This window comes from Apodemus sylvaticus, chromosome 12 (genome assembly GCF_947179515.1).
Source record: "Apodemus sylvaticus chromosome 12, mApoSyl1.1, whole genome shotgun sequence".
Lineage (NCBI taxonomy): Eukaryota > Metazoa > Chordata > Mammalia > Rodentia > Muridae > Apodemus > Apodemus sylvaticus.
The window spans coordinates 45801774-45825443 of NC_067483.1; the positions used below are offsets into that span (position 1 = coordinate 45801774).

General features: G+C 41.1%; 1 protein-coding gene across 1 annotated transcript in view; it reads right to left on the bottom strand.

Moving 5' to 3' along the window:
• Positions 1–409: 409 nt before the first annotated feature.
• Positions 410–23670, bottom strand: part of Crb1 (crumbs cell polarity complex component 1) — a 139679-nt gene continuing 116418 nt past the window's right edge. The window contains exon 12 of the mRNA XM_052199917.1: positions 410–625. Coding sequence (XP_052055877.1) covers positions 410–625 — 216 coding nt within the window. The remainder of the gene's footprint in view (positions 626–23670) is intronic.

Below are 23670 nucleotides of genomic sequence, written 5' to 3' on the forward strand. Positions count from 1 at the left end.
AAACAAAACATAAAACCTTTCCTGCAAAACAAGAAGTGAATGTTGTATTCTAATCTTCTTGGTTCTGTATAATTAATAGCACTTGGCTACTATGCATTTTAGGTGGATTATGTGTAGAGTTTAAGGGGAAGCCTCTGGAGTTTTTCTAAAATACTGTGTTCTCTGTCTGGAAGATGTTTTGCTAATTCTGAGGCTGACAGGCACGACACAGGGACACTCTTCTGTGAATGGGTGATATAACTAAAGAGTGGTGTAAGGTGAATCCCCGTGAAGGTCTATGAGGTGTCTATGGAAATCCTTCCCACAGTCCCAGCTGTAAGGATCTCCAGTGATGCAAAACCGTCTTCACCCAGGCACAACCCGTGGTGCTCATCATGCTCTTCTCTGTTCTGAGAGAAGCAGCAGGCTCCTAGATGAGCCTTTCCAGTGCCGGGGGTGGCATCCTGCTCCACATTTCCACTCGGGGGCCAGCCTTCTCCTGACCGCTGGGGCTGTAGGTTCCTTGAGTCGCCCTTTTGTTGGAGGCAATAAGAGAAGCAACGGCAGCCAGTAAGACGATGAAGAACAGGGCCAAAGTTCCAGAGCCAACAGCAGTGAAAATGCCCACGAGCCTGTCGTCAGCCATCTGTAAGGATTGAAGGGATGATTATGTGAGTTCTAGAGGAAAGGTTCGTGCTAGGACGGTGGTACTTTGGCATGAGTACCAAGGAAATGGAGTTGGTATCTCCTTTCAGCAGTGTAACCAGACTTTGGTGATTTCCAAGTCATGTGCAAATGGTCCGCTACTGAGGCTCTAAGGTCTGCTGGGAGAAAATGTGTGTGAAATATTTACTGTATTGACTCAGCGCTTTTGTCTCAATGGCTAAGATCCTTCATTTAAAAAGAAAAAGATGGAGCCATATACGTGCAAAATCATCCTAAATTTACTGGACTGTGACATTCATGATTTGTTCCCTTCCTCGTTCAAGCTCATGATTTTGAACCAGCCATATGATTGCTTTAAAGCTCTTGGGAGAAAGATTAAATTAGCTGGGTCTGACGAACACATCCCTAGAGAAGGAAGACTGATGGGCTACTTTTAACGTTAGTTTCTGGGTCATCATTTTGACTAAGATACTATGTAACAACTGATGTTTGTTAAAGCGACTTTGTTTCTTGGCGAGCCCAGACACTACTTAGCAGCACACATCAGGAAGAACCCTCCTGGAAAGCAATGGGGCTTTTCTATACACAGAAGTTCATATAATGACCACTGCTGTGTGTTTGTCTCTTTAGCAAAGCAGCAACCTTTTGGTTTAGCAATAGGCTACAGGAATATGCATAGAAATATTAAGGAGAGAGCCAGTACTGTGTGAATTGTTTAAGTGATGTGTTCAGAGTACTATTTCTGACAGCATAAAAGGAATAAGCTGTTTTGCCTTCTCACTTCTCATTTAGCCCTCTGTATGATCCCTGTTTCATTACTAAGTCAACAGAATGTTACATATGAAAACACTGTTTTAACATTCCAGGCAATCTAATATCCTTACTGTCTTTAATCATTTTTATTGTTCCTTCAGAGTTCAGTTCAAATAATCGTACAATTAATACCACACAGTAAAGTCCCCATAATGTTATCTTTGACCTAATTACTATAAACCATGCTCATATGTGGTTTACCATATTTTTACCCACTCATCAGTTTATATCAATTATGTAGGCATCTATAAGCTAGTATATAAAAATAAAAATATATCAAAGTTGAATCTAGATCTTCCTCTGTGAGGATAGGAAAAAAGAATGACATTCACTCACATGAACATATGATTACAGTACATTACAAATGCATATTATTGAGTGTCATGAATATTAAGTGTAGCCTACCTGGGGTTTTTTTTTAACTTAAAAAGAAGCATATGATTGTTCTTTGAAGGATAAGGAAATATTCCACTATTCTAAGTGAAGAAATGTAGAATTGAGGGGACTCCAAGGGAGCAAAGGGTACACACACAGGTACATGTCAGACAGGAGAGATGAGAAAACTACAAGGAGATAGTCTCAAGCAATCGAAATGCTGCCCAAAGTCAGTATTTGTCCTATGAGGAGCCACCGATTAATGGTCTTCAAGCAAGAGCTTGGCATGTGTGGGTCTGTCTTACAAGTTTGGCTCCTATGATGAGGGAGGGGAGGTTGGGGAGGGAGAAAGAGTAAAGGCAGGGAAGAAGCAACATAGGAAAAAGAATTGCATGACCTTGATCCAAACTTAGGGGGGAAATAAGATATAAAGATGGGAGGGGGAGAAAGGGAGAGGGAGAGGGAGAGGAAGAGGGAGAAGGAAGGAGAGGAAGAGGGGGGAGGGAGAGAGAGGGGGCAGGGAGGGGGGAGAGAAAAAGGGAGAGGGGAGAAGGGGACAGGGAGATGGAGGGGGAGGGTAGGGAGAGGGACAGGAAGAGGGAGAGAGGGAGAGAGAGAGAGAGAGAGAAAGAAAGGGAGAGGGAGAGGGAGAGGGGGAGAAGGAGGGGAAGAAGGAGGGGGAGGGAGAGGGGGAGAGAGAGAAAGGGGAGAGAGAGAGAGGGAGAGGGAGAAGGAAGGAGAGGGAGAGAGAGGGAGAAAGAGAGGAAGGGAGAGGGGGAGGGGGAGAGGAGACAGAAAGAGAGGGGGGTGGTTGGAGGTAGAGGGTGGAGGAGTTTAGATTGAAAATCAGCAGCACCTGTAGACCAGCATGCACCCAGCCCTTGGCAGCATTTCCTGGGGGCTTTAAGACAAAGCATTCTTCTTCAAAGATGTGTTGCTGTTACTGTCTCCACCCAGTTGTGTCCTTTCGGGAGTAAATAGCTGTTGCCTGGATGAATGAGATAGAATGCTCATATCCACACAGGCAGGAGACAAATCAATTTTTTTCCAGTTTTTGAACATTCCTGGATTTTTTTTTCTTTTTGTCACTACAGAGTCTGATTATACTGGCGAAGCAGGACCCCTACACCCTAGTACAGTATAGCTGGAGAGGCCACAGGGAACAAGGGCTGAGACCTCGGTGGTGCCCGCAGGGACCTGCTTCCCTTACTTTGTAGCCCGTGAGAATTCAGGGCCTTGTCTGCAGCTCTCTCACTAGCCTGAGAAAAGAGGTAGGAACCCGAGAGCTGAATTCTGGCTGCACCTCTGTCACCCTAAGCTGGACACTGACATGGTTAGGAGGAAGAGGCTGGGCTCAGATTCCTGGCTCTGCCCCTTATTTATGTGGATATCAGCAACTTATTTCACAGTTGGAGAGACGCTTATTCCCCTCTCAGAATGGGTGTTGCCAGTGACTTAAAAGGACCATATTAAATGACATCCAGCAAGCCTAGACTATACAAAACATGTCTGCGTGTTCCCACTAGTGACCAGGAGACAGGATATTAGTGGCCATGATCTCCAGCTCTATTGATTTGTAAAGGAGCACCGTGCCTCTTGACCATGAAGACTGAACCTGAGCTGTCAGTCTCGGCCTCCTGTTAAGGTTTTTAATGAAGCAATCCCCTGACTCTCTCACATCTCGGCATTAAGCATGGGGCTGAGGGAATGGCATTTTTCACATTGCTTCGATGACTTTTGACTTTTGAGTTTCCACGACTGAAGGTCTACTTTTTGCTCTCTTATTCTTCAACAATTCTTTACCAATATAGAACCCAGTTGATCTTATTGTAACTCAAACTGCATGGACACAGGGGCTCATGATAGAGTTGTCAAATGATATGACTGGAATGGTGGGGACGGGGTATGCTCTAACACGGGCTTGTCAACTTTTCCTTGAAATAGTATGTACAAGTTAGTAATCCTTTTTTAAAATGACTATATAATAAAGATGACTTTTCTAAAATATTGTCACCAACCTATAGTCCATTCTCGTGCTGGTATCTTAAAAATGCACATGTGCTTGTTATTTATGAGAAAACTGATTATATGTAACTCTCCACCTTCACAACGAAGTGGAGAAATGTTTTGTTTTGATTCTTAATGTTCTGGCTTAGTTGTAGCCAAAGCCTTTGGAAGAATGTGAGACAATAAATATATTAGAAACAGCCTTGAAAAACTGTGAAGCCACGAGGATTTATATGAAGATTTACCTCACGCGTTCAAGACACTGGAAGTCAAAACTTGCCAGTGTTTATTTAAAGTGAAGAGACACAGATGGATGCTGTTACCATGTAGGCTGTTCTCCCAAATGTAGAACTTTAAAAAAAAAAAAAAAAAAGCAATTGCGAGTTCCAGCTTCTCCCTGGCCTTCTTTATATTCACCTCTAACCTGACCTCTGTCACATGGAACAGGGACTGCTTGTGAATTTGTCCCTGCCCCTATGCACTGCCACCGAATGATGACGTTGCTTTTGTTTTCTGTTTTTTTTTTTTAAATAAACATTTGTGATTAAAAATAGTGGTGCTATTTGGCTTCTGGAAAAGGCTAAAGTGGATTTAATTCACTCAGATTGTTTTCGAAACTCAGTTACTTGTCAGGTAAGTAGGAACATGCAGAGACAAGTGGATGAGGGAATGGGGTTTGTGTATTAAAACAGGAGCCTGTCACTCGACAGCAGTTCTATGGTACAGCCTCTTCTTGTGAGTTTTGGTGTGTGAGATGTATGTATTTAAATGTTACATAAATAACCATAAAATATTATTATGTGAATCGGTGATTAGGAAAAATTACTTTCGGCTAGTGTTTTCAAACACCACTTAGAACATTCGAATCTGCATATAAAAAGCAATATAAAGGTATCACTCCAACTCTCCCGCTGAATTAAAGGAAGAGCTAAGAATCCAGCTTTAAGACGCGAGAGAGCAGCTCCTGGGAATCCCTACTGTAACAATTAGGTCCTCACTTTATGGATGGTAAACCACTCCCACGCAGGCCTGAATCCTTGAACTGCATCTTATCAGTGAGTTGCTAAAAACAGGCGTTCCCATAGTGATGCTGATTGTGCCAGAGCTTTGCTTTTAAAATTATTATTATTGTGACAGCTGCCAATTTTCAACCATAAATATACTCTTCACTTTACAGTTTGGGGGTTGGCGGGGAATAAGACACTGAAAATTTAAAGGAAGAGACTTGGGAACTGTCCTCAAACAGCAAGGAGAGGATTTAGTCAGATGTTCCTTCTATAGAATGTAAAACTTAGGAAAGAGAAGAAAGAGTGGCCTCAGAGAGCTCATATGCCTCTCCCTAGGAGCAGCCATGGCGGACAGTAGGCAGCTGTGGAGGGAAGACATTTAAACTCTACCCCTCTCTTCATCAGGTGGGATGCTGCTCCCTAAAACAGAGCTCTCTGGGGGATTGTCGAGGACATCTAAACAGTGACATTCACCCCCATTCCCCACAGAACTGTCAAAGAATGCAATTGACAGCCTTCAAAGTTCCTCACGGAATATAAAGTCTTTCTCATAAACTCTCACCACAGAGTTGAAAAGTCTTTACAGCTCTGCTGTTTGGAATCAGGATTACTCAGGGTGGGGGTGGGGTGAATACAAGGCTGAAATAGTACAGTGTAGAGAGAAACGAGCCGGAAGGGTTTCCATGGGTGCCCATGCTAGGCAATACTGATGGGTCTATATTGGAGGCTGTATCGAAACACTGAGAATGAGGAGAAATGCACTGATTCAGCATAAAGTTAACTCACTCACTCATTCGCCCAACTGTGGCCTGTTTAGTCTTGTGAACTTTTGTGGAAAAAAAAAGCTCACACTAGCTGATTTGAGATGTGCTGTGACGGTGGCCAGAAAGGGACACAATTCTTCCTGAATTTAGCAAACTGAGATTATACATGAGCTCCCTGGAAGCACAGGACTGTGTGGAGTTTCGGGGCTAATTACCATGACTGAGGTGCTCGTGCTGTTTCCTGCCTCTTTTCAACTTTAGAAACAGAAATTGGGCAAAAGCTTAAAGCAGTCTGAAGAACATGGCTTTCCTGTTTTACTTTCTGGAAACAGGTGGCATGAGCAATATCATTGTTTGCCTTGGAACACAAGACCTCAAGAATAAAAATTATCTTTCCTTCTCTCATGCAAAAACCAAGTTCCAGCCCTATAAAGCACACTTAGCTTGCAATATGCTTTATAAATTCATTGGCCAGAGATAATACCTCGCCATTTCTTTTGACCTTGGGTTGGGGGCTTGCCAGATGTTTCCTCCACAAAAGCAGCCTTAATTCTCCCAATATGGCAATGAATGATGGAGGTATGACTATTTTCTGTCTCCCTCCAATGAAGGCCTTTCCTGGGGTCATCGGCTTTACCTGAAGTAAGTTTTAATCTCTCAAGTGCACTGTCCACATTTCCTGCTGCCTCAGGAACTCTACTGAGGTACAGATGCGTGTCCTACTTCACTCTCCTTCCCTTTCATCGTCTCTTCTCTCTTTTATGCTCTTGGAACAGTGTCTATCCCACGCTCCAATGATGGTCACGTGACAGAGAAAACCAGGTACCTGTCCAGCAGGACTTCTTGAGCTACTCATTTCCCAAACACAGAACCTCTTTCTCTTGAGATTTAAATCGAACCAAAACCTCAGCACATGCTCAACAGGAGGAGGAGACAGTTTGTTTTGGCTTTCAGTGAAGATTGCAGGTAATTAATTCCTGGGGGTGCTGGTGGCAGGGGGGTGGCCAAAAAGGAAGGAGATGACAAAGATGGCTAAGCTGCCAAGAGGACTTGAATACGGTTGTCTTTGTGAAAGCACAAGCTTTCTATTTAACTTTATTTTTCCTGTCCCTCACCTTCTGGGAACTCCTACTGAAGACTGAAAAATAAGGAAGCTGCCACCAGCAACACTTTCTGAGATCTGAGATCTGCATATTTCTTTTCATCTCCATTAGGAGATCTCTTAAACCATTATCACATTGGTCCTTGTTGGCCTCTGGAAAGCCTTCCTCTCCTGTCTCTCCTCTGTGGGTCCTTTGAGAAATCAGTGTGTGCTGATGGATGGTCCAGTGTGTGGGAGACGCAGCTCCTGGTGCTGCTAATGCTTAGTGCTCTCTACCCCAATTCCTTCTCTTTAGTCTTGGTGGTCAGGCCCATCCATAGCCAACTTCTCCCCGCTCTGCTTCTGTCTCTACTTCATTCCGATCAATCATCATAGACCCAGCGTAGTAAATGCTATCCTCAACCTAGCTGAGCAGTTTATCCTCTAGCCGCTTTCTCTTCCACAAGAATTGCCATCCCTATAGCCCAAAGAAAGAAAAAAAAAGAAACAAAACACTGAAAGAAAAAAACAACACCAGACCTCACCAGACTTGAGCACCTGTGAGAATTAACCCACATCACACCTTAGCGTAGCAAATCTAAATTGCTAATTTTAAAGTCTAGTTTCTCCGTATATAAGTCTTGTTTTAGTTTTTTGGGGGGGGAGGTTGCTGGCTCTGGCTACAGCGTAGATGGCACCCTCTTTCACAGCAAAGCAACTCTAGAGTTGTCACATCAGAATCAGGAGTCATGTGCTGGCACCATTTCCAGTTTACTGGAGAGCACAGCATGACATGATTTCAATCAATCCCTCTCCACTTTTAGAACATTACTCATTTGTTCTACTGCTCACAGGAAAATCCTGCCCCAGACGACTATGCGGAAAGGGTACTTATTTACGCTGGAACTTTCCAATAATATGAAATGCAGAGCTTTGCACAAAGCAGTTGATCACTCAATATTAACTCACAGCTGTAACGCTCATCACTCTGCTTGATGCATTATTAAATTATTCTTTACATGTAAGAAAATTTCTACAGTGCTCATAAGAGTGGGGTCATTTCCTCATCTGGCCATATAGCCACTCTTTTGCATTTTTACTGAACATCTCATAAGCTGCAGAGATCGTGTCAGATATTGGATGCGGGAAATAAAGTTGTAATAACCATTTTCTAAAAAAGGTCCTCACTGTTCAATAGGTGTGTGTGTGTGTGTGTGTGTGTGTGTGTTGGGGGTTGGGGGACAACTCCACAAGCATTGGTGTTCTGCTTGGCAAATGCTAGGCTGGAGGTAGGTATAAAAGAGGGCAGATGCTGAGCTCCTGGCATGGCTTTGGCTTCTCAGAGGCAGTTGCTGAGAGAATGAGGAAAATGCCATTAAGCAGAGAGAAATACCATGATCCTGTTCCGTTAAGGAGAACAAGGAACAAGGAACCAGGACATTTCTTTCTTTTCGGTGAAAATGTGCCAAACTGAGGCAACTCCCTCTGTAGAGCCACAAATGTGGAATGGAGCAGAGTGGTCCCTTATTTGCTAGAAAGACTTTTACCCATCCTAGGCATAGAACAACGTGTAGATATTACAGGAAGCTCTATTTGTTCTTCCTCAGTGAAGTAGAAAGTAACTTCCTATACATTTTCCCCTGTTTTATTTCCTAATCTATACTGTCTATACCAGTTATTTGAAACACTGGCTTCATTATTCTGGTTGGGTTTTTTTTTTGTGTGTGTGTGTCTGTGTATGCCAAGCAGTCTTCTCTTAAAGTTGATTTTCTTTATAAACTACATCTGCCATAGTAAATAAATTTTAGGAGGTAATAATAATTATGCCAATATATTTTATACATAAAGCTCAAGAGTTAGGACATATTCAGTGGCAAATGAATTTAAAAGGTAGAGATTAAGTAATCTTTGAAATTAAGTAATCCTGAGGTGCTTGAGAACTGACAGCTGAGTGCAGGTCATTTTACTCTGGATTATGAGGGGGAGGAGACTTTAAAAAGCCTTTATTAGGCAACTGCAGAAATCAAAATATGAAGTGTGTATGAAAACCTAAATTTCTTGGGTGAAATACCAGCGTTGTAGTTGAAGAAGGAAGCCCTCCGTCATGGCAGATACTTGCTGAAATTCCAGGTGGAAAGTGTGAAGCCTGCATCTTCCACTGATTGAACAAAGGATGGATGCACGCAGAGAAAGCGTAAGGAAAGTAGCAAAATCCCAACAACTTGGTCGATCTCAGTGAAGGCTATTCTGCCTTCTGCCCCCCTCCCCCCCATTTCCTTCTGAGTTTCTTTAGATCCTGTTTTCTGCTCACACTCCCAAATTGGAAATGTCATGTTTTAAAAATTAATTTTAAAATGGCGGCGACTGTGCCTCCTGCTTGCCGTTCATGTTTCTCCCATGGCCCTGCTCCCAGCCGTTCTAGCCCTTGTCCTTGCTCGATGCCCTGCCTTGTGCTTTCATTCCACAGGAAACGTTGGTCCCACTGATGGACAATCCTCCTCTGGGCAGTCCTGTGTGGACAACCTTGCATGTCAGCTGCCCTTCTGAGAATAAAACCTGTACCTCATTCTTTTCTCATACATCGTTCTTTCTTCTAACTTTCTTCAGCAGGGTGAAAGCTGCTATTAATTCATTTTGGGTTTTTTTTTTTAATATAATTATTACTATGCACACAAAGAGAGAAAAAAAAGAGCCAAATCCCTGGTATCCTCGTGGCTTATCACATATTCCTTCCGCAAAGGTAATCTAGTCTGTGTCATTGTATTTATTGCCCCCAAATCAAAACCAGTCGCCAAAGTAATGAAGGTCTATTGGTTTGTGTTGACTTAATCCATGTCAGAGGAGCTGTAGGAGCATATAAGGATAATTTGACCAGTAAAAGGAAAGCCATAAAAATGATCAAAAAGCCAACAGATACGCCGAGAACACCAAGCTTATTTTACTGAGGATTTATGACCAACTTATCAGAAAATTATTTGGTCCAAGTCTACATTCAAATAAGTCTCTCAGTAATTCAGCAAAGATTCCAACCTCTGGGGTGGGGGGGTGACAGCCTCCTATAATGAGATAGCCTGGTAACCCCTAACTTGCAGCACATGTAGTTTAATTTTCAACAGTTGTGAGACTGCAGTAAATTCAGCTTTGGGATCACTAGTCCCACTTACACTCAGACCTGCAGTAAATTATCGGGGCCATGAATGGCATTGGTGCACAGGCAGCTGCATCGCCCCCTTGACGTAACTAAGAGTTTATGAATCAAATTGGACTTAACTATGGGACACACCCCAGATGGCAGCGAGTGCCAATTCCTGTTGTGTCCCCTCCCAGAATAAGTGGATGTCAGATAGTCAGAATCTGCCCCCCCCCCCTCGGCTTGTCCCCAGCTCAGCTCTTGGGGTTGTATTTTATTGACCAGAATCAAATTGGCTTCCCCTGTGTAGGTGATAAAGTATGCTGTCAAGTCACCCATGTACAATGTATAACTGTAACTTTGACAGCCTGTCGTTGAAGTCCTTGTTTATATAATCTATTGTGCCATTTAGTCTATTCTTATTTTAAAGAGAAGACATAGAACTAAAACCCATTCTGCATCTGTATCATTGATGGATGTCTGTGCATTGCACTTCCCTTTAAATAATCTCGGGCGTGGTTGGTGGTGGTGGTGGTGGTGGTGGTGGTGGTGGCTATTTTTAGTATCACTGTCGACTTTAGCTCTGCCTTGTGGAAGATGAGGGAGGGGCATGATGCTATAATGGGGCGCTCTCTATAGCACAGACATTGCTTTTCCAAGCTTGAGACTGGGTACGTTTGAACAGAGGGCACTGTGCTCCTGAAGGTGGGGCAGGCCTGCATTCCCCTGCAAAGATAGAAATCTTCACATTGTGAGGAGTTCTTAAAGTTGGACTTAGTATGAGAACTAAAGAGTCCTTCCCAGAGTTGGTATTTCAAATTGGTAAAAGTCTAAAATTAGCAGAATTGGGGAAAAATTACGTTTAACTTTACTAACAGTTTACTTCAATGTCCAAATGCCCAATTGGGTAAATGATTTGTTTATATTAGTACTGAGGAGTCTTAAGCATTTCTTCTTAGATGAGAGCAAATGCAAAAATCTAACAGCATTTCCTATGAACTTAAAAATATTGTAAAATTACAACAGATCTTTCTTTTTCTGTAAGCTTAAATTATAATACCCTACTAAAAATTAGATCTGATAATGTAGCTGAAATTACACTTGACATTTCTGAGTTACTAAGTCTATCTGATATGTACAGTAATTATAGTGTTTAAAGTGCCACCATCATCTTTTGAAATAATATATCTGACACTTGGTCATTAGAGGATGGGGAACAGAAGAACTTTATCCCTTTGCGACAAAGTATCAAGTACAAGTTACAAAAACATCTTTTTACCAATGGTTAATTTTCAAAGGCTGCTTTAATAAAATGAAGATCAGAGTCATTATTTTCTATTCAACTGAGACCTATTTAAGAGAATTAAATAATGCACCCAAAGCACTTCATATTTTGCTTGTCCAGTTTGCTAATAATATTCTCAAAACAGGATTTTCTATCTAGACATTTTTATTGCTAAGGGCATTTTTCTCCTATCTGCAGAATGCCAATATTTGACACTCTTCCTGTATCCCCCCAGAATTTTGAAGTAATTGTTAAAAAACAATATTACCTTTCCTATGCTAAACGCTCTGAAATCTGGGGAAGCTCTTATTATCTTAAGTCCCTGCAAAGGGATTTAGAATTAATTCACGCTCTGAATGCTTACATCACACCCATTTATCCCTTTAGAGCGGTTTCCCTGGGTCCTGTAATTGTTCAATTCAGTCACCATTTAGATTGTTCTTCTCTGGGATGTGGCTGGCCTGGGAACCCCAGGGAGAAATCCATGATTAGTCACCACCTTGAGAAATCCTCCCCATCCTGTTTACCAGGATCCGGGCCAACTCTCCAAACATGCTGGGAGCTGGTGTTCTTTTCAGGGTCGCTCTGCCTGCACAGCGCAGATTAAACACACAGCCTTGGTGTTTTCAGTGTTGTGAGGAGACACATTTACATTCCACTGACAGCACTGGGTGTAAAAGGAAGCCATCTGCTGTGATTTAACAACAGTGGGATGGGATAGCTGCAGAGTACACAGGAGGAAGCGAGGAGCCGCAGCCTAACTCAGTTCAAGTCCTCTTCTTTGTGTGGTCCACATGATGAAACCACCGCCACGTAAAAAGAAGTTTTCATACTTTGGCGGATTTTACTCGCTGGTCCCCAGTCACTCCAGTGTCACTGCCCACTTTCACTAATACTCAGTTGTTACTATTTTAAGGGTCGTTTTCCTAGTTTCCAGAGCCTAGAATAAGTGTGTACTTTCTGCTACAAAAATGACATCTACATCTTTGGTTTCTAGTGCATTCGGTCCCGGTGATTCATCTTTCTGACATACAGCTCATTTTTGACAATGGAGTTACCCATGAAGTGCTTCAGAACTAAAGGGTGGTATAAGGAAAAGGGAAAATTAATTACACACTAAAGATTTAATATGTTCTGGCATTTTCGCATGCCATCGCATCTAAATTTTCACAATTTAATAATGTAGACTCTGTTTAAAGGTTATTTAAACAGTTTATCCAGAGTCACACAGCTGGCAATCTGGAAACTTCGTATTCAAATTACAGAGTGTGTTCAAGCACTCACAGCTGCATCCTCTGTAGGAAACCAAATGAGTATAAGCCCAAATCTACCCTGTAACTTCAGTTGTTAGCAGTGCACGGCATGGTTGTTCAAGTTTCTTCTTATGTGGAATACTTTCACAGTTAGTCATGCTTCCTGGCTTGTCCATGCTTCCTTAATTCTTTTAGGGTTTTACATAGGAGAGCAAGCTTCAAGAGAACAGGCTAGTGGGTGGGGAGGCTTTCTTTATGAGTGCTAAGAAGGTGCCTAGTATACAGTTGTGACTGGGAAGGAACGTGTCTACTCTGTGTTTGTGTATCTGTTCGTGTGTGTTGCAGACAGAAATAATCATCAGAAGAACAAAGAAAGAGACAAAACAATTCACAAGTTTCAGTCCTCTGTTTTTAACACCCAGTATGTCTATCAAGAAACAAAACAACTAAACGATGCAGAAAATCTTCCAGGGATGCTGCTCGTAGACAACAGCTCCGTGCTGCTCGCAGTCTTAACACAGCATAGCAGGCAGTGGTTAAGAACGTAGCTATTCACAGTGTCAGGAAACAAAGTATCAAGCCATCAGCTCGCTGGTTAGGTGCAGCACTTAGATTGCAGCCATGTCTTGCTTCCAACTGTAAATACTAACTGGGAAGCGAAGAAAAGAGATCTTCACTCGCCATGGCTGTCTGAGCTCAGCAGATTACATGCCACTCTGGCACTATTTGCTGAGCTGCAGATAATTGTACCTCTTGTTAACAAGTTTCTGTGTATTTTCACTCCATCAGCAGGTTCTTGAATCAATGCCGATAGTAGCTTTGACTAACATCAGCATAATTTGACTTTGATGGAAAGTTTGAAATTTATGCATAATCAAAAATTATACATCCATTTCCTAATGTTCCCGGGAAAGGCAATTAATCCTCTTGGATGTCATAGCATTTATATCTGATTCCTCAAAACACATGGTTCCTTTGCCTCTGACTGACTAACAGTGCTTTACTATGGTTTTAGGACAAAGAGGCACATTTAGGGTAAACCAGGAATGCCTTTGACACTTGACCCAATGTGGAAAAGATTTAAGGTTTCCAAGATCATGGGAGAAGGGCAATGCTGTTATATTCCCTTTGAGACACTCACTAGAGTTTCAAAACCATTATATAGGAGCCCCCATTTTCTTATAAGTGGAATGTTAGAAAGGAGACTGGAATATTATTTATGGGAAAACATGAACACATTTCATTACATGTAAAATATATGTCTTGTTATTTAGAAAGTATGTAAAGTATACCGGTGTTATTAAGTATATAAAGTCTAGAAGCATTATTATCCGTCAAGTATATAAAAATGGTGAATTCATTTGATAAGGATGCTGGCACAGCGCTCCCTACAATATACTTAAATGGCCTTACTGCAACAGTAATGGTGTTGCCATGGAATGATAAAGTTATTCTACATTGTCCTTTACAAAATCAAGGAAGAAAGGATCAAATGTATAAAATCTTTAAGGCTCTGTTTAATTCAAAACAAAGCACTTAAATGTCTGTAGCAAAACAATTTGAATTCTATCCTCGAGATTCTACAATCCATGCCACAGAACACGCTTGATAATGTATTTTCAAGATCTGTATGCAGCTATGTTTGGCAACATATTGCAAACAACATACTTTTTAAGCTTTTACGTTCATATTACACTCCAGGCTGGCCTTGAATTCTTGACCCTCCCGAAGCGGAGGCTGCAGACACCCACCATATTTGACTGTCCCGCCCTTTAATTCCTTCTCATGTCCAGAGGAGTCATGCCTCGTGTGCTGCTTTGCAGTCATTCAAGTTACTTCGAACTGAGCTGGCTTTGTAAACTCAAGTGGAAGGTCCCGGCATCAACACAGAGCAGTTCCTGATATGTGGGGAGAAACTCTCTGCTGGCCAGGTAGAGGAGAGGGCTTGTCTGATCTCTGTATAGGACCTGATCTATTGCTACTTCTGAACCAAGACTAGGATTAAAATCTGCAGTCCTGCAGTGAACAAATCTTGAAGAGGGAGTGGGATAGATGAGGGTGTCTTTGTCAAACTCTGGATTACCAACAGTACTGTGTACACTGACATCCAGGCATGGGCCAATTCTTCACTGAGAGAATTCATACACGTGGACAGCACCCATGTGATACTCTTTCCACCCATGTGAGAATGCCTCTTCCTTCATTAGTTTTCCCATCAGAAGGAGGCTGACTGTCCTCCCTAGCTGTGGTGGGATCCTGTGAAATGCTCCAGTTTTGCTTCCAGTAAGGTCACCAACTAAGCAATCACACACTCACCTCGAATCACTCAATCCTGCTCACCTCAAAAGGTGACTCTGCTCTAGTATCAATACTAAGGATTCTGAAAATAGCATTTTAAATTAAGGTGCCTATGTTAGTTTCTACAATTTGTGAGTATTTATAATTTGTAACTAAGTGGTAAAGCAGCCAAACAAACAAAACCTTAAACCTTAAGAAACTGCAAATTAGGATAATTTACATACCGCCAATGGTAATTAGCTATTGCATACACAGGTCTTAATGGTAAAAATAAATAGATACCAGATCCCAGTAGGGCACAGAGCAAACTCTGCAATCTCTTTCACATTTATGTTGCCTCTCAAGTTCTTCTTCAAAAGATTCCACAGACTTCCCTGCACAGTTGGCCTCTTGAAATACACGTTTATATATATATATATAAGACATATACTTAAAAACTCCTCTGCACTTAAGAACTGTTAACTCTTTGAAAATTTTCTACTATGGCACTTTTCTTGAAACAACCTCTAAATGTTTCATTGTATACTAGAAGCCCAGAACTACATATTGGGGGAATATAAGCAAGTTTAGGGTTAGATGTGCTATATGAGTTGGAGAAAATTACTCAAGTTTTTTGAACCTTGGTTTTGCATATAACTCTGAAAGGACATCGGAACCCACCCCATGGCTAGTATTAACGGAAAGATCAAACAGGGGACACTTCTTGGCACCAACAAAGCATCATGCACATCTCTTTGCAGGAAAAGACACCAAGAAGAACCCAAGACCTCTGGTTCTGGAGCTGGCAGGGTCTCCTGTGCCTAGGTTAACTCTCCTAGGGCAGCCAGGGCTTGGCTTCATGATCTCTGGTTCTCTAGGTTCTGAAAACAGATGTGTTCTCACCACCCTATGCTCAGTACCCAACAAGGCCATTTTCTCAAGCAAGTACACACACAGTCTCACTGTTGTGCTCTTTGGGGTGATGGGTAAAAAGTGCATTAGTTTATTACTCCTGAGACAATATTTAGTGGTTGGGTACAGGAAATTTGCTCATTTATTTTTTTTTCCTGAAGACTTAATCTGATTATATTTAAAACTTCCCAAGCCAAAATTGGTTTGGGTCCTTTGAGAAAAATAGATAAGCTCATGTCCTAAAACATTAATGAACAATAACTTTATAAAGTGCTCAAATGAAACTTTTAAAAGAAAGTTTAAAGCATGACATAGTAACAAAACTATGGCAAGAAAAATTTTCGTCAGCAAAATTAAAATTTGGGCTGGGAAGGTCCTGTTGTGATATGGGTTCACCTCCCCTTAAAGCTTAAACCTGAACAAAACCTAAGGTTATGGTATGAGATGGGGCCTTTGGCAGACAGTTACATTTTGGTGTGCAGACTGCCTGGAGGCTCCTTTCATGATGTGTCACAAGGGATAAGACTGTCAGGTATGACAAGAAAGCAGAACTTTGTCAGACACTGAAGTTTCCGATGCCCTGACCTTGGACTCTCTACCTGACAGAACTCTAGGGAACAGCTCTCCATAGTAAGAAAATAGCAGAGACCAAGAAAGACCCCTTCTGGAGTATCTATCTATCTATCTATCTATCTATCTATCTATCTATCTATCTATCTATCCATCTATCTACCTATCTACCTATCTATTAGATATGGCTGTTTTACTTGCTGTGCTTTAATTCACCATGCATGCTCTGGTGCTAGAGGAAGCTAGAAAAGGGCATCAGATTGCCTGGAACTGCAGTTACAGATGGTCCAGAGGCACCATGTGGGTGCTGGGAATCAAACCCAGGTATTCTGCAAGAACAGCCCATGCTCTTAACTGATGAGCCATCTCTCCAGCACAGAGGGATCCCTTCTAATTGGAAAGTTATTGGCAGCTAGCCAAATGTCACAGGCTGAAGGACTATTTATAGGAAGACAAGGCCCCAGCCTAAATGGCAGGGGTATGTGAAGATCCTCCTTTGGGGACACACCTCAAGAAGTTACAGCCTCGATCTGGTCTGACCAATCATTTATTTGAGTTTACATCCACTTATTTCTCAACTCTGCTGTTCCACTCATGCCTCTCCACCCCTGCTCCTCACATTATCCCCAAGATCTCTTTACCAAGAGATTTCCCCCCTTCTCTTGAATGTGATCCTACTTTCTATCCTGTAAAGTTCTTTCTCACAGTTCATGCTGTAACTTAATTCCCAGATCCACTATGAAAACATCTCCCAATGCAGTCTTTCTCATTGGTTGGGCTTTTGCAAATTTATATTGTGCTTTGACTCAGAAACACAAATTAGGCATTGTTTGGAGGTATGTTGCATAGTTACCTTTTTTTCTCTGAAAAGAGATTGTACTTTCCTTGAAACTACTGTGATAAAAATTGTGTATTATATTTCACTCTCTCTGTCTTTCTTTCTCTCTCCCCATGTGATTCCCATTACCAGAGGGACTGAAGAGACAAACATGCTGGAATGGTTACTTTGGGAAGATGCTTCATTCTTTAGGTTGTAGGGGAAATAGAAAAGGCGCAGACTCCAGCCACTCACAGCTTTGTCATGGGCCATATGAAAGGACAGGGCATTGGACTTCCTGCCTTGCAGCCCAGAATGTCAGTGAGTCCCCCAGGGAACAGTAAATGTGGACAAAGGCCGCTAAGAATGAGGACAGTTTGGAGGGTGGAGATGGGAGCGGGTGGCATCTTGCCTTGCAGATTTGCTGAATCTGGAAAGGAGAGAGCACTTGGGAAAGATTGTGTGGGGCTTTTCTGACCAGGAGATTAGCAAAACATGGGCAGTGTCGAACTTACTAAGGCACATTAGTGCAAAGGCAGAAGTCCCCAGCCACAGGCCCCAGATCTGGATACTCAGATGCTCTTTCTGCCCATGAAGACAACCAGCTTTTTCTGGTTTTGTCCCACAGTCACTTGCTTTTCCTTGGCGCCTCTCTCTGTCCTGTTGCTGAGGGAGTTCAGCCTAGTGCTGTAAAGTTCAGCCCTTCACTCCACTCTATAAAGCCTGACCAGGATCCCTAAGGAAGTCAATGGCTTTAATGGTTGTCTCCCAGGCTCTCCCTTCCCTAAACTTGGAAATAAAACACAGTTATAGAGAGAACTAAACCATCAATCATGGCAAAGTCCCATTATAAACATGAGACTCCAGTACTGTAGGCATTCTGAGTTCTCTCCGATAACAGGAGCAGGATTTTATTTGCAACTTAATTTTTCCAGTGAAAAACAATTTAAATCCACACTTTGAAAACAGAGAATCATACCAGACAAAAAATGCATATCAAGGGAAAATGTGCTTTTATTTTGTAAAGAAAATGCCTCTTCATTATCGAAATCTTGGATTAAATATCCTCCATGTAAGGTTTTTCTGCCCTCCTGCCCTAGCAAGATTACACGTTCTTCTTCCAAGATACCACATTCCTGCCATCCCTTTATTCATTCCTGCAACAAACACTGATATGCTGTTTTGCAGGTGTGATTGATGGATCTGAGTTTGTCCGTTGTCCTAAGACTTTCATAGATAATAAAATAAATGTACATAATGGTTCAGAGTAAGCACTCTTCAAAATTTGAGGCTGTAAAATGCGCAACAGCAGAGTGTTTAAGTTGCTTGAGGAACAGACACTACAAATGGGATGGCAGGAACTGAGCAGAGAATTCTGTATTGAAAGGATTTGAGGACAAATATGTTTCACTAGGCAGAGATGAATGAAACAAAGATTTTATGAACAGCAATGGGCACCATGTGCTCTCAAAGGTAACTAGTTGGCTCTTACTGGTTTGCAGGAGGTGGATTAAAGGGCTACATATGTATATTAATGATCTATATGTATGTATTTATGTATTACTATGAAGAGAAATTCCTTTCTCTTTTCAAATTCCCAAGATTTAGAGCAAGCCCATCTACTGACATAATGAAATGCTCTTATAAATGTAGAGAAAATTGAGTCAAATGTCTGAAGGATCTTGGATATCTGTAATTATGACACAAGCTATGCCTTATAGATCTAAACTTCCTATGGGATTGGTTCTGGGAAGAAAAAAAAAGCATCAGTAAGAAATTTCAGTTCATCAAGAACAATGAAATTTCCAAGAACTTAAATCTCTGGTCACAATGATACTCTTATGGGCAGTGTTGTTTCATTGATTCCCAAGGCACTATGATAGTACAGTGGTCATTCCTAATCAAGCCTTGCCTTTCTCTGGGAAGAAAAGTGGATCACTGTTCTACATATATTACACATTATTATTTCTACTTTAATTTCATAACAGTGAGGGATCTCAACACAAAGAAAGGGATGTTGAGGCTAGAAACTGATGTTTGAACTACAAAAGTGCTTGCTCACTTGTTTTATCAATGAGCTAATACTTATTAGCATTTACTATGTTCCCAATCTGAGGTTGATTGTTGAAAATTCAAAGGAACATATTGGTGTTTTTTGTTTGTTTGCTCTTTTACTTCTCTACAAGTAAATGTGTGTGTTTGTGAGCATGATTGTGTATATGCCTGTTTATGTATGTGGGCACATGTATGTGTGTGAGTGTGCAGGCCAAAAGTTGATGCTGGAATCTTCTTTAGTTGAGTATGGCCTTGTTATATGAGGCAACATCTCTCAGCCAAACCCAGAGCTTGTTAAATGTGTATGGCTACTCTTGCTAGTTTGTTCCATAGATACCCCCCGACCCTGCCCTTCTGAGGCCAGAGTACAGGCAGGTGACCAAGCAAGTACTGGGGTACTGGGGATCCAAAGCCCTCATCTCTTGCTTGCATGCCAAGCAATTTAGTCACTGAGCCATCTCACCAGCCCTAGTTCCAAAACACATTTCCCTAAATGTTAGGTATCAACTAGAATTGATCTTAACTAGAATGATCCTGATAAAATTATCATTTATCAGGCATCACTATGAGCTTTGTCAAATTGGAACTGTCATGAGTAGACTTCTCAAATAAACACATTAAATGCAACTTCTGTAAGAAGAACCCAATCTGTTCTTAACAAAAATAATAAGAACAGAATTTAATACAAAAGTCTCTTGTGTGTTTAGTTGTTATACTTCTATATATTGCTCCTTCTCTGCATAAATGTGGCCTTTTAATGCTTTTTTATCTTTTCTTTGGCTTTTTTTCTCTTACTATTTTTATTCTTTTTTTGCTAACACTTTGGATGGTCTTGCTCTATACCCTGAGCTGATCCGGAACCGCCTGTAGTTCCATGGTCTTAAGCTTGTGATTCTTCAGATTCAGTCTCTAGTGCCACAATTATAAGGCATAAATAGAACTTCTAATTTATTTTAAATAGATTAAAGCAATTCAAATGAAACTACTCTGCACTTAACAATTGAGTGGACAAGAGAATCATCACAGCATGATTGACCTTTTAAAGATTTCTTTCGAAGTTTATGAAGATTAAGAAGATCACATATACAAACACTTATTTTATTCCATAAATAATTATTATGCATATAAAGGTTTTAAGTGATTATAATAAAGCAAATACCAATCTTAAATCAGTTGTATTTAAAATTATTTTACTTTAGAATATGTTCATTTACATGTGTGTGTGTGTGCACGAATGCACGTGCACACATTTAAGTGTAGATGCCAGTGGTGGCCAAAGCTGAATGTCAGATACCCCGGAGCTTGGGTTACATTAAGTTTTAGAAATTGAATTTAGGATCTCTGGAGAACAAAGGAGTAAACGTCTTAATTACTGAACCTTTTTCCACTCCCAGAAATCAGTTCTTTTGGTATTTATAATTGTTGAAATGCTAAATGCCTACCATATATCTAGTTTTCTATCCAATTTGTACTTAGAAAAAATGATCAAAGCAGTATTTAATATCTTTGGCTTCATTTCCTAAAATCAATATAAGTTAATTTTTAAAGTTCACACTGCATAACATTAATGGCTCCCAGAGACGCATCAAAAATTCTACCAAACAATGTTGAAGCTATGCCCATTGCTCTTGGTTGCCCACCAACCTTGATAATACTCACCAACCTAATGCTGAAGATACTACACTGGTGCTAAGACATAGATAAATCAGTTGGTACTATGATGGAAATTCTTTCTTCGCTGCAGGCTAACGTTCATGGTACCAGAGAGTGCCGTGCAGGTCGCTGGGGGAAAAAGTTATCAATGGTCACATCCGACTCTAATCCCTAAGAGCTATGAGGGTTTAGAATTGTATAAGGCCAAACTCAAGCCAGGAAAACTGTGTCTTAGGTATAGAGCGACATGCCTATTATGGAGACAGTCAACTTCTTTCTGATTCCATTGGAGACCTGCTCCAAAGGAAGGATTTCATGCTTGATACTGTAAATTTTGTTGACAGTCTGTGGTTAGTGGGATCATAGGGCCCAGGATAATCAACTCTTATTGTTTTTCTAAATGCTCGTCTTTACCTTAAGAATACTCATATTTATGTTCATAGATTAGCGCTGCACTTGGTCTTCATTATGAAAGCTCCTTTTCTTAGCAAGTGGTGGTTCATGTGGAGGTCATTACTTGTCAAAGTGTCAAAGTTTAAGTGATGGAGAAATGCCCAGAGGGGACATTTATGTCTTTCCCTCCAAGGCACAGGGAACATCACAGAAGAAAGAGTGGGAAGAATTATTAACCAGAGAATGGGAGACATCAACTAGACATCTGTTAAATAGGACAAACCTGTTGTACTCATGGAGGAGTTACATGTTACAAACAAGGCTGGCACAGACTGAGCCTTTCAGCACATTGTCATGGATGGAGGAGGAGCTATGAGGCTCCAGTGCTCCCCGAGGATCCACTGGAAGTTATAATTTGCTGGGAGGAATGGTGTATATCTTTCTTTGGTGGGAGAGCCAACTGATCAGTTGTCCACACTCCAGCAAATAACCTCTCACTCATGCTCATTCAAGTAACCCGCTCAGTGGGTCACCACAATAACAATACGTGAGAGGAGGAAGCGCTTTGTTGGGAAGTAGGGTTTCAGCGGGAGAGAAAAGCAGTGTAAGAGAGGGGAAGGGGTGTAAAAAAGACTAAAATTCTCTATATACATGTATAAAACTGACAAAGAAAAATTATAGCTCCCTTTTGAAACTTAAAATTAAGGTAAGCAAAGGCCATTCTGTGTCCATTATATAAAACCATGGCGTTAATCTGTTGCATACTAGTAAGGTTTCAGGTTCATTGATCACAGCTCTATTTTTCAGTGATAATACCAAATGTCAACATTTCTCATGAAGCAACAAATAAGGGAATAGGATTGGAAAGATGGCGAGCAGGTAATGACACTTGCTACCTATTCTGACAACTTGGGTTCAATCCCTGGAATCCACATGATAAATAGAAAGAACAGTCTCCTGTAAGTTGTCTCATGACCTTCACGTGTAAACTCATGTCTGGCATTGTTAACTAGGCACCAGACCTCTATTTGTCTAGGTCATAGGCATTGGGAGAGAACATAGTACTTTTATTCTCCTAAATGGGCATAGCAATAAACTCTATCATAAATTATTATTATATGTATAACCATATATTAGTGAATCCCTTAATCTTCATCAAAGCTTATTTTTGCAGTAGATGTTGATTAATAGAGATACCCACATCTGTCAACATACTGAAAATAAAAGATTGTGGAGTATTTATCTCTAAATGGGACATTTATGTTTTGCCATCTTCCCATAAGGCTCAGGGATGGTTGAGGAAGAGCACGCAGATAGACTGTAAAAGCCAGAGGGAGTAGACATCTGCAGCAACATAGAATTTTCCAGATAAGACAGTGCTGTTGTAATGAACGCATAGTGATTGAGACTGTATGCACAAGACCTGCACAAGATCAAGCCACCCGAAATACCAGTTTGAATAGAGGAGGGACTTATGATGTCCCACCCCTACCTGAGGAGCTACCGGCAAGTGGTGACTGCTTAGGGAAGAGTTAGTTTTCTTAAAAGATGCAGGCCTTGAGAGACTGACTAACCATACCCTGATAGGTTGACAGACAGGTTACACTCAATGGATTCACTGGGTTTGAAACACAAATGCCTGAAGTTATGAGGAAAAGGTGTTGGTGGGGATAAAGGCAGAATTATAGGGAAACATTCCTTTAATAATTTAATTAATAAGTAATAACAATTATGTTTTTGATGTTTTGTGGTGGCTGTACCATTTTATATTCTCAGAAGTACAAGTTCAAGGGTTGCAGTTTCTTTCCATTCTAAATAGCGCATGCTATCCATTGTTTGGTTATTAATAGCCAACTTAACATGTATAAGGTGATATCCCGCTGTGGTACTGATTTATACTCTTCTTATGGTTAGTGATACCAAACATCTTGTGATGTACCTGCTGGCCATTTATCCTCTGTGGACAAATATATAGTGCTATATTTACTTTCTCCTGAATACTAAATAGTGAAAACTCTGAGATAAGTGACAGTGCCTCTTTTAAATTATAATTTGAAGGGAATGTCATTCTGGGTGTTTCTTTCTGCGGGCCAAATTTAGAGCGCAAGACATTGCCATATAGCCTCAGATCGCGGCGCCACTGGCCAGGGCTCTGTTTGCAGGAAGAGCCTGAGGATGTGGGCCAGTCAGCATTGCCCTTGACATCAGCCATAGCAATTAAGCACAACTCTACCCTCTCAGAAGCAATTTATGATTCTGTCAGTCATAAATGGTTCTGTGTCCTTGCTGCATTTATTTTTATTTTCTGCCGCATTCTCGTGGGTTAATGTCCTCTATAAGCTTATTTTTACTATGTGAAAGAGATTTTCCTACCATTTGCTGTGCTTCTTTGGTCCCCATGAGGCCCACACCCTCAAATTCTGAGGCTTCCAAAGTTTCCTCTGATTAACCCGTTCATTAATTTCAAAGTATCCTTTCCCTTTGCGCAGCTAAGATAAAGATGGACTTTGTCATTAGATACGTCTGTTCACTTATATTTCTTAATTTTTTTTAACTTGTCCCTTCTAGAAATCTGGCAACAGATACCACAGGGACAAAGATTTGGAGCTGAACTGAAAAGGGCTGGCATTGCC